The sequence below is a fragment of the Mirounga leonina genome, unplaced genomic scaffold, assembly GCF_011800145.1.
Source record: "Mirounga leonina isolate KUSES-001 unplaced genomic scaffold, KU_Mleo_1.0 Mir_114, whole genome shotgun sequence".
Classification (NCBI taxonomy): Eukaryota; Metazoa; Chordata; class Mammalia; order Carnivora; family Phocidae; genus Mirounga; species Mirounga leonina.
Window position 1 is genome coordinate 29452531 of NW_023270265.1, and position 11303 is coordinate 29463833.

An 11303-nucleotide genomic window follows, 5' to 3' on the forward strand; every position below is an offset into this window, starting at 1 on the left:
CCCCCCCCCCCCCCCCCCCCCCCCCCCGGCCCCACTGAAGTTGATGCCTTTGTTTGAGGAAACAAACTTAAGCCAACTCTCCTTTCCAGGGTCTGTTCGCTAATTGAACGACACAGATGCACTTGTGTTCCTTGTTCCTCAGGCCGGAGTGGTCATTGGTTCTAGTCACACAGCTTTTTAGGGTTTAAGGTACTGTGACAGGTCTGATTATGTTTTTCGAGTCAAGATTTCGATTGTATTTCCTTTCATTATAAAGCTGGCGTAACGAAGTTAAAGAATTCCTGGAGAATTTCGAGGTCGTTATTCTCCCCACCACCTACATGGCAGATGTGAGGATATTTTGATAGATAAAGTGATGAGATGCTAGCTAATTTGTCCTGAAAAAACTAGTCACCGTGTGGACCAGCCCAGTCTTACTTAGGAAGGTAAATGGAAACTGCAAAAGAGCAAGAATGAATCACAATCAAGTGAAGTTGTTGCTGGCTTATTTGTGGAGATTACATGTACAACAGTAAAAAGTTCTGTTTACAAAAACTGAATATATAGAGGTATGGGTTAATTTTATTTACATTCTGATTTTTTTTTTTTTTTAGAGGTAAACCGAGATTTCATTTTCAAGATGGAAAACCCATCCGACTCAGCTGTGATTTTACCTAGCACTCCACGGGCCTGCGCCAATCCACCATCTCCCCGTACAAGCAGCACAAGAAAACAAGTATGAATATCTTAGTTCTTCCACTGGAGCTATTCTGTATTTCTAGGTGTTGTGCCAGTAGTGGGTTTAATTCTACTGAAAATTGCCAATTAACATAATGTGTAGATCAATAAGTAGATATTGAACTATTAAATAATTTTAGGTCTTTATCCTAAGACAATGTGTGTGACACCCCCCTCCCCCCATTTTCATCTTGAATCCGTTATTTTCATTTAGTTTCAGATCAGGTTACTACAAAATTCCAAACTGAGGAAGTTTGAATCTGCAGTATTCTGAAGGTCTTTGGTGGCAGGGATCTAGGTCTTTTCCTTAATTTGTAACTGAAGCACTCAGTAGTGTCAGGAATGTGCTAGTTGCTGAACAAATATTTGTGATGATAGGGATGAGCATCTCAACACTGTTTTAGAAGGGTTCTGACTTTGCTGAAATAAAAAAGAAAATTAATGGGGCTTGCAGGAATTAAAGACATTTTGTGATGGTTACTTTAGATACATGGAGATAAAAAGCCATCTAGTGGTGTCAACTAAAGAAATATAAGGTCTTTAATTCTAGTAGATTTATTTACACAGGAATGTTTTTCTTGATTAATGTTGTGTGCTTTTTTCAGCCTATGAGTGCAACACTTAGAGAACGATTGAGGAAAACTAGATCTTCGTTTAATTCCTGTTACAGTGTGGTGAAACGTCTTAAAGTAGAGAATGAAGAAAATGATCAGACTTTTCCTGAGAAACCAGCATCTTCAACAGAAGAAAACTGTTTGGAACTTCAAGAAAGTTTTAAACACGTAGATGGTGAATTCAAAGAAAGTACATATTTGAAAAATACCTTCAAGAATATCAGTGCATGTGAATCTAAATCTCTTGATACTGAGTCATGCAGCGATCTCCAAAGTGACTTTGTGAATGAGGATCTTCCCAAACAAGGATTAAGTGAAGAAAGAGCAAAATTGGTGAAGCAGATTGAGGAGAAAGAAGACTTTCTTCGGAGGCTAAAACTGGTCAAAATGTATAGATCAAAGGTGAGAATAATTTCAGAACCACTTAATTTTTTTTATTTTTAGATAAATGATAGGAAAGTAATTTCAAAGAGAAAATAAGTTTATTTAGACATAATAAGCAATAAGCCATTTATCGAGAAACCTGGCTTCCAACAACTGTAACTCAAATGTAAGTCATAGATTTAGAGTAGAAGAGGCCCCTAAACACCAGATACAACTTAGAAAGCCCCAGCTCTCATTTAATATGCAGTTGAAATTTTTCTCTCTAGTTTCCAGCCTGTAGCAATATTAGTATCAAATGATAGTTGCCAAGTACAGTGAGAACAAAAGTGACAGCTGCCAGTGACTGATTAAAAAAGCTAAAAATGGGCCACAAAGTACAATAAAAAATATTTTTAGTAATAGTCTTGTGTTCCCCAACTTATTAAAATGTTCCAGGTATTTTGTTTGATAAAGCAACAAATATAAATTAGATTTTTAGATTTCAACCCAGATAGGTTGAATTAAATAGAGGTTGGGCACTTGGAAGAAGATAACCTTTACTGACCTGGATCATTCATGTATATGTAGTGGCTCCTTCCCCAGAATGTGGTTATAAATGGGGGAATAGTAGATCTTATTTGCTGTCTTGAATTTTTAGGACTTTTCTAAATATAACTACTTGGGTCTTAGGAGATAGTGAATGTTGAAAAATATTAAGTTGAATATTTTAATTTATATTTATTATATTTTATTTTTATTAAATTGAATACTTTCAGTTTTTAAAAGTACAGCTATAATAGAAAAAGCGTTTCGTTTTGTTTTGTTTTAACCTATTGTTGCTTCTCTACATAGTTTTGCCCTATTTCATGATGATTTGATTTGTCCCTGAGGATAAGGATGGTCCAGAGGTTGGACCAAACAAAATAGCCATAGAACTCAATTTGAGGGTCATTGTAACCATTCTACTTAAAACCATCCTCCTTTTTCCTGGGTAGAAGTCCCAATCTTGACCCAAGTGTGTTACCCTTTAAACCTACTCATTTACTAATTTAACAACTTTCATTAAGTAAGTTAAAATAGAATGCCTAGCTAGTTATTGACCTTTTTTTTTTTTCTTCCTATTTCAGAATGATCTGTCTCAGTTACAGGTGTTAATACAGAAGTGGAGAAGCTGTAGCCAGATGTTGCTTTATGAGTTGCAGTCAGCTATGTCTGAGGAGAACAACAAACTCAGCCTTTCTCAGTTGATAGACCACTGTGGGTTAGATGATAAATTGCTACACTATAACAGAAATGAAGAAGAATTTATCGGTGTTTAATTCATAATTTTTTCTCCAGAATATTTTTGAGAATGACAACTTAAAAGATAATACATTTTAAAAGGAAGGTAGAAACCATTAGGGCCTAGAGAAAGGTATCTTGATGAACATCAATTTAGGGTACTCTGTTATATAAATATCAAATAAGTTCTAAAATGAAAATTTAGTATTTTGGATAAATTTGCCAAAGAAAACTTGACATTTAAAGAAATGTGAAAAAAAATTAAATCATGTTTAAAAAATAATTTGGTCATTTCTGGAAGTCAAATTTAATACATTGTTTTGTTTACTGTGGTAAAAAAGTTCTATTTTTTTTTTTAAGGTTTTATTTTAAATGTTAAGAAATAGTTCAGTCTGGTTAATGTTTAAACCTAAAGTGGTCTAAAAATGCCTGCCTGCCTCCTAAGTTTATGAACCGTGTTTTTATCCATTTACCACATATTTCCTTCTGGATGGTGTAGCAGGTAATTAAAGTTGTTCATATGTCCAAAATTTTATTCTTCCCTGTCTTTTCAAATTTGTTTATTGTATTCATCTCATTTAGTGAAATCGCCATCTCTTAAAACAACATATGCTCATCCCCCACCTCAAGGTATACAAGGTCCTTCACATTTGTTTAGCTTTCTAGCTGCATCTGTTCAGTTCATAGTGACTCCTCAGCCAGAAACCCACCTTCATGGGGTTGTGTTTCTGGCTGCTACATTGTACAATGCTACCCGTCCTTGGGGCTTTATACAGAGATATGGCCCAAGCTGGCCCAGTCTGAGAGTTGGAATTGTGCTCAGGAAAAGAAAGCCCATTTCTTTTTGTGACTGAAGCTGTTGTAGGTAAATTTGGAAGCAGAAAAGCTGGTGTGCTAAGAAGGATAGTATGTTCCCTTACTAAGAAAGGCAAAGATGTTAGATGGAGAGAGAGCTTTGTGGATCATTGGCTTCCTGGTTCTATTATCCAGTCCTTCCTGAGGGCCTTCTGGATTTCTGCTTTTGGGTCCTTTTAAGGGCTAAAACAGCTTTACTTAGTTAAAAAAGAAAAAAATCCTGAAACTACTTCCCTACTAGTAGATAAATAGCCACTACTCTGAGGCCCCTCCTCCACGTGTGCCCCATTTTTGGCCCAGTTCCGCCCCATGATCTAACAAACCATCAATATTTGGCAGAGCAGGAGACCTTAGGACCCTGCTCTTGCATCCATTGTAATTGTTAGTGTCCATGCTGATACTACCCTTCCCCCTTGCCACACACCCCCGTCTCGCCACACACACAAATTCTACCTTCTAGACACTGCCATTGTCATTAGCTGCCATGACCCCAAGAGGACTGACCCAGGCTTCACATGGGCCTCCCCTGACCCTGAGATTCCTAGATGGGTATCCCTAGGGACCTGTGCTGTTGTGAGCCTATCAGCCTCCATTGCTGCTTGCTACACAGCTAGAAAGCCTAAATGTGGCATGGGAAGTGGTTTCCCTAGTGATGGTGCTGGTATTTGGCTGCAGCTACTTACTGTTGATTAGCATATCCCCTGGAGTCACCCTCGAATGTCCACTTGGAGGAACTATAGCATCAGTGGGACTCTAGTTCTGGGAGAGTTGGGGAGAGCAGATGGGGACATAGTAATGGGCATTTCCAAGGCACTAGCTGGGTGCTTAGTGCTCTAGCAGCACAATGGACACTCCTGCAACGGGAGGTGGGTCATGGAACATGGATCAGGCTTATGGGAGAGTTTGATGACCAAGATGCCCATGAGGCGGGACCCTTTTTTATAATTTCTGTTGAATTTCACCTCTATTTAATGGGATACATTTATTTTAAAAATCACTGAATACTATATTTTTATTCATAAAAATGAAAGCTACCACTCAGCATTGCTTTGTGCCAGTTTAAAAAGTATGTTAACTCATTTGAGTATTAAAATTATTGGCATCCCATTTTAAAGATGAGGAAATTTAAGATAAAGTAATTATTTAAAAACTAAATAGTTATTTAAAGCTCAAGTGGCAGAGCCAAGATTTGAAACCAGGCAACCCAGCAAAAGAGCCCTACTAAGAACCATGCTATATTTGACTCAGTTAATTATATTACTACTTGATAATATAGATAATTTAAAGAACTATAAAAATATAATTGCTGTTAGTTCAGCAGAAGGTAAGAGGAATCAGTACCATGGACAGTATCTAGAATGGGTTGGGGTAGATGACCCATGTGCCCTTCCAAAGCCAACCCCCAAAACCAGAAGATGTCTCCTGTTGAAAGGTGCTGCTAGTAGAATATAGCTTGCAGACAGGAGATTTCTGCTAACCTCCACTCTATCTATGCCTCAAAGCAAAAAGCTTGAATTATCAGAGTCACCCAGGGTAGCCACCAAGAAATAGAAATTAAATAGGGTGTTAAGATCTAGGAATCCATGGTGAAATTTGTGGCATTGACTATTAGCAAATGGAGCCTAATAAGGCAACTAACTAATCCTGGTCACCTAGAATTTATATCACCAGAAGAAATGGAGAGAAAAAAAGCCTAGTAGAACCATGATTGACTCAAACCAAGAGGACAAAGAACTTTGCCAATCTCATCATAAGTATTTGTACTCTTCACACACTTCACCCTTGGGTCCAGCCTCCCACCCCCACAATCACCTTCTCAGAGATAATGGTGAAGGATCCGACATGTAGGAAATGTTACCAGTGGGCACTTGTCTGCTGAATCAGCCAAATAAACCACTTGAGGAGTCATTCTGGTACTAAGGAGGGCTATCAAAATTGATGTTGGGCCTATTATTTCTCTTACATTCCCCCCAGCATTGATCAGTATATGGGTGATCAATTATGGTACTACCCTAGCAGTCTGTAGAAGATTTTAAATCTTTTTTTTTTTTAAGATTTTATTTATTTATTTGACACAGAGAGAGACAGCGAGAGAGGGAACACAAGCAGGGGGAGCGGGAAAGGGAGAAGCAGGCTTCCTGCCGAGCAGGGAGCCCGATGCGGGGCTTGATCCCAGGACCCTGAGATCATGACCTGAGCCGAAGGCAGTCGCTTAACCAACTGAGCCACCCAGGTGCCCTGAAGATTTTAAATATCTTAAAGATTTTTTTTTTTGGAAGGTTTTATGATAATAGCTCTCTTGCTTTACCTACCCCTATGCACATTGGATATGCTGTTGCAGATTACATTTAACATTTAATTCACCAATTTCAGAAGAATGAGACCATGACATTACTTGGAGATTTTGGTCCAGGATCCCAATGGTATCATCTGGGAATGCAGCAGTCCACAGGCTACGGAAGGGGGAAGCAGTTTCCTGACCATTTAATCTTCTCATTATTTAGTTATCATCATCTATTACAATGAATATGCAATGTAGAAGACTATGTTATGTTTATGCAGAAAAAAATACGTTGTACTTTTCAAACGATTTAAGGCTTGGTAAAAGGAAACAGTTCACTTTGTTCTCATTGCTAGAACTGGCAATAATCCTAAATGTTCTGAGACATTTTTTTCTGATTATAGAAGAAATGCTTGCTGAAGAAAACTTGGGAAATATAGAAAAATATAAAAATCATCCATTGACTCATAAGTTTTCTGGTAATTTTATAAAATTAGAAATGCCAGGAGTGGCTAAGAATTTTTTGTCTTTATGATAAAAATTAAGATTAAATGAGTAAATGAGTAAAATACATCTTGAATATTTTCAGTTCATTCTTGAACAAAAACAATTCATGATATTTTACACATTCATGCAAGACAAACATTTTTATAATGATTAAGATAGAAATTAGATAATTTGCTATTAAAAATATGTAACTAAGAAGAAGTTCTACTTAAATATCCTGATATGGGAGAAAAAAAATCATTTTAATAAAGTGAAATTATTTTTTAAATGATTGATTGCCTTGTGTTTCCCACCAGCATTTTTATATTTGAACAAGAGCAGGAAATGTTTTCATCCTTAATCGTTCAACTTCAGCCTGCAGTATTGAAATCTGTTCAGCTTGTTGTTTTGCAATATTTGTTAACTTTTGTTGTTGCATCATGTTTTCATATCGTTCTTTGGCAATTTTTTCACAAGTCAGTTTAGACCCTACCCCAAAAATGAAGAAGAAAAGAATTAGTTGGATTATTATCTATACTTTCAAATATAGAAACAGCACTTGGAATCAATTAAACATGTAGAAGAAATGCCGGTAGCTTTCTAACTACTGACCAGATTTCAGGAATAGTGATTACTTTTTTTTTTTTTTAAGATTTTATTTATTTATTTGAGACAGAGAGAATGAGAGACAGAGAGCATGAGAGGGAAGAGGGTCAGAGGGAGAAGCAGACTCCCTGCCGAGCAGGGAGCCCGATGCGGGACTCGATCCTGGGACTCCAGGATCATGACCTGAGCCAAAGGCAGTTGCTTAACCAACTGAGCCACCCAGGCGCCCAGGAATAGTGATTACTTTTAAAGAAACCTACAGTTGAGTAAAGAAAAAATATTCTTACCCATTGCATTACAGATGTCTTTTCTCTCTGAGACAGCCACCAACTCTTCTCGTAAATTGCAGCTTAGAGTATAATTTGCTACATCTTTTTGATTGCTGTACCTTCCCAGTTTTTTTAGTAGTTTTTTGCAGTTTTCCACATTCTTTTTGTGGGTCTGAAATTTTTGTTCCCATGACACCCCACAAAAATAATTTTGAAAAAAAGTATTTTACAAAGACATTTTTTAAATTTAAATTCATTATTATCGAGATATCATCTTATCACCATATCCCCATTGCCTAACATAATGCCTGAACATAGTAGTTAACTAAACTGTTTAAAGATAGAATGGTATTTTAATATGACATTTTAGAAAAAATCTTGTATATTCTTAAAAATGAGAGATTAAAAAAATACATAGCCTTGAGATTACTTTGTTTCCATCTTACATATGCTAGACAAGCTTAGCTTGTCTAGCATATATACAAAACAAAACAAAATTTGTTAAGCAGTAATGAAAAAACAAAGGCTTTATAAAGCCCAAGAAAGACTATCAACACTTGTTACATAAATCACAACTTAATGTGAAATTGGAAATTCATGTACACTCAGATATCTCCCAGGGGTTAATTCTAATATTAAAAGAAGTACTTCAGTCTACCGCACTTGTTATGGTTGCAAAGACACTATTCAGGGGCCTCTAATTAGATCCTGAATGTCAGTAATGGACCACGATTTTATTAGGTTCTGTTTGAATTCATGACTTGGAACACTATAGCTTTGCTCAAATAATTCAAAACTGTTGGGATTATAATGATCAATACCTTTGAGACCTACCTTCTCTAAAACAGCAATGGTTTGCTCCATTATTCCAATTTGAATGGCAATCAGAGTCTCGTAGTTTGGTTCATTTAGGTACTTGGAGAAGAAAAAGACCCCACAAAATATGTAAGAATATTTTACTCTATTCTTTCAATAGATAACTTTTTAAAACATTCTTAATTTTGAAAGTTACCATTTTCATAAAAATTATCTAAGATTGATTTGACTTTCGTGCCATGATATTTAATTGTATTTAGCTATTGATACACTCACTTGTATATTAATAATTACAAATGCCTAGAGTTTATTTTCTCATTCATTTATTCAACTCACCAAATATTTATTAAGTGTCTCATTTGAGCCCTGTATTAATAGTGTTCCAGTTAAAGATACTAAGGGAGATACAAAGATAGATAACATGACTTTAGCTTTCAAAAAAAAGAGCATGTAGATATGATTAGTTGCCAGAAAATATGTAAAGTGACACGCAAATTCAAAGGTGGTTTGGGAAAGGATGTGGTTTTTCTGGACTGGGGAAATCCAGAGGCTTTTTGAGCAGGTGGCATTTAAATTAGACCTTGAAAAATAGATTTGGGATGTGAAAAATGTGAGGAAAAGTATTTCAGGTTGAAGAACCAGTAATGAGAAAAGGCACAGAAGGAATATCTAGATATTCCTAGAAAATATCAGTTTGTTTTGAGAATACTAATGTATAAGAGGAACAGTGGAAATGAATTTGAAAAGTTAGGTTGAAGGATGCAGATCCTCCACCTAAAGATTTCATAATTCATTTGCCAGGTAAGAAGTTGCAGTTTAAAATGTTTGAGCAGAGTAGTAAGGTTATTAGAGCTGAACAGCAATATTAATCTGACAGCAACATACAGTATAAATTAGATAAGAGAAGGCCCAAGGGTCAAGAGACCAGCTAGGAGATTTTTTAAAAAAGTTTAATATTATTATGATTTTTTTAGTAATCGCCACACCCAATATGAGGCTTGAACTTACGACCCTGAGATCAAGAGTTGCATGCTATTCCAACTAAGCCCACCAGGTGCCCCCAGTTGGATTATTATACAATAGTCTAAATCATGGAAAAGAAAAACTGAGCCAGGCTAACAGCAGTGGGGATAAAGAAGGAGGGAATAAGTAGATAAACTAGGCAAGACTTGGAAGACGGGAGAGGGGAATCAAAGATGACAACAACTAAAAGCCTGAGTAAGTGGTTGAAAAGAACAGAAATAAGCATATTAAGAAGGGTTGCTGTTGGGAGGTGGGAATGTAGAAATAGAGCTTGAGGGAGATCAGGAACTGAGAACTTGGATTGGTCTTTTAGAAGTGATCACTGAAGTTAGAAAAATCAAGATCAGCAAAGGAGAGGGCATGGAAGGAAACAGAAGATCCTGCAAAAGGCAGGATCATAAAGAATAGTTATATATAAGAGTTAGGGGGCGCCTGGGTGGCACAGTCGGTTGAACATCTGACTCTTGGTTTCGGCTCAGGTCACAACCTTCAATCTCTAGGTTGTGAGATTAAGCCCCCAGTGGGGATCCCCACTCAGTGCAGAGTCTGCTTCAGATTCTCTCTCCCTCTGCCCCTCCCACTTGTGCTCTTTCTCTCTCTCAAATAAATAAATAAATCTTAAAAAAAAAAAAAAAAGGGCTAGAAGCAAAAGAGAATTCAGTAAAAGAGGCAGAGTGGCCTGACAGGTTGGAAGAAAAACAGCAGAAAACAGGGTTGAAAAAAGCCAGAGGAATGGGCAATTAAGATGGTCAAATGCTACTAACAGTTGCATGATGGTGATGACTGGGGGACAGACCACTGGATTTGACAATTAGGAAATCATCAGAAGACAAAGAATTCATAGACACATCATGAAAAACTACTGGCTTAGAATGTGCTTGATATTACAGAGATGTCTTATTAAATACTGTTTGAATGAATACATTAATGAATGAAATTAAAATTATATAGTGGGGCAGGGAGAACTTACCTTTTGACGATCTCTTGAAAAAAACAGCATCTGAATATCCCAAGCCTTCTGATTTAGATCTTCCATTTCCATCTCCATTTTCTTATGTTCCCACTCAATCTGAAATATTCCTTTGTGGACATCTTTACTTTCCATCATGCTAGCAACTTTCTTTTGTCCTTGAGTCTTGAAAAAAAAAAAAAAAGTAGGGCGCCTGGGTGGCTCAGTTGGTTAAGCAACTGCCTTCGGCTCAGGTCATGATCCTGGAGTCCTGGGATCAAGTCCTGCATTGGGCTCCCTGCTCAGTGGAGAGCCTGCTTCTGCCTCTCTCTCTGCCTGCCTCTCTGCCTACTTGTGCTTTCTCTCTGTGTGTCAAATAAATAAATAAGATCTTTAAGAAAAAAAAAGTAGGTTTTGATATTCATAGGACTCTACATACAGAATACAGAATATCTGAAGCTGAATGCTATTCTTAGAAAACACTTGGATCACAGAGGTAATTCTTTTTTTGGAAATTATTTTAATTAATTATTTTTTTGAGAGAAAAAAAGGGTGCATGCATGAGTGGTGTGAGGGGGCAGAGGGAGAGGGAGAGAGAGAATCTTAAGCAGGCTTCATGGCCAGTGTGGAGCCCCACGCAAAACTGGATTTCACAACCCTGAGCCGAAATCAAGAGTCAGACACTTAACTGACTGGCCACACAGATGCCCCTCTATCTTCTTTTTAAAAATGTAGCAGATATTAAAAAATTACCGATCACTAAAAAGCTGATAGGTACTAAACAGAAATGATTAAAAAATATATATAAACAGCATAGCCAATTTACTTTATATGTCAGTAATTAGGCAGGAACGCTTTTTGCCATCACCAGTCTACCAGGCTGTATGCATTTGTACCCCTACTCTCTGCCCTGCTCTCTGACACTATAGACAAAGGACCGTAGTTTAATGCAGCCAGGCACAACAGTATCTGATTGGTAGCTAGTGGATAAGCAAAAAAATAAAATAAAATAAAATAAAATAAAATAAAATAAAATAAAATAA

General features: G+C 36.8%; 2 protein-coding genes across 6 annotated transcripts in view; one reads left to right on the forward strand and one right to left on the reverse strand.

Annotated features, from left to right (window-relative positions):
* SFR1 (SWI5 dependent homologous recombination repair protein 1) overlaps positions 1-4916 on the forward strand; it is a 5283-nt gene extending 367 nt beyond the window's left edge. For 2 of the 5 annotated variants that reach the window (XM_035028617.1, XM_035028621.1), the window contains exons 2-5: positions 90-189; positions 594-715; positions 1323-1733; positions 2822-4915. In XM_035028617.1, the coding sequence (XP_034884508.1) occupies positions 620-715; positions 1323-1733; positions 2822-3013 (699 nt within the window). In that variant the 5' untranslated portion in view covers positions 90-189; positions 594-619 and the 3' untranslated portion in view covers positions 3014-4915. Of the gene's footprint in view, positions 1-89; positions 190-256; positions 426-467; positions 504-593; positions 716-1322; positions 1734-2821 lie in introns of those variants that run through there. The other 3 variants (XM_035028623.1, XM_035028627.1, XM_035028611.1) reach the window with 3 other exon arrangements.
* A 1739-nt stretch (positions 4917-6655) lies between these two features.
* Positions 6656-11303, reverse strand: part of CFAP43 (cilia and flagella associated protein 43) — a 115103-nt gene continuing 110455 nt past the window's right edge. The window contains exons 35-38 of the mRNA XM_035028633.1: positions 10282-10446; positions 8307-8387; positions 7491-7644; positions 6656-7086 (exon numbers count right to left, since the gene is read on the reverse strand). Coding sequence (XP_034884524.1) covers positions 6920-7086; positions 7491-7644; positions 8307-8387; positions 10282-10446 — 567 coding nt within the window. The 3' untranslated portion in view covers positions 6656-6919. The remainder of the gene's footprint in view (positions 7087-7490; positions 7645-8306; positions 8388-10281; positions 10447-11303) is intronic.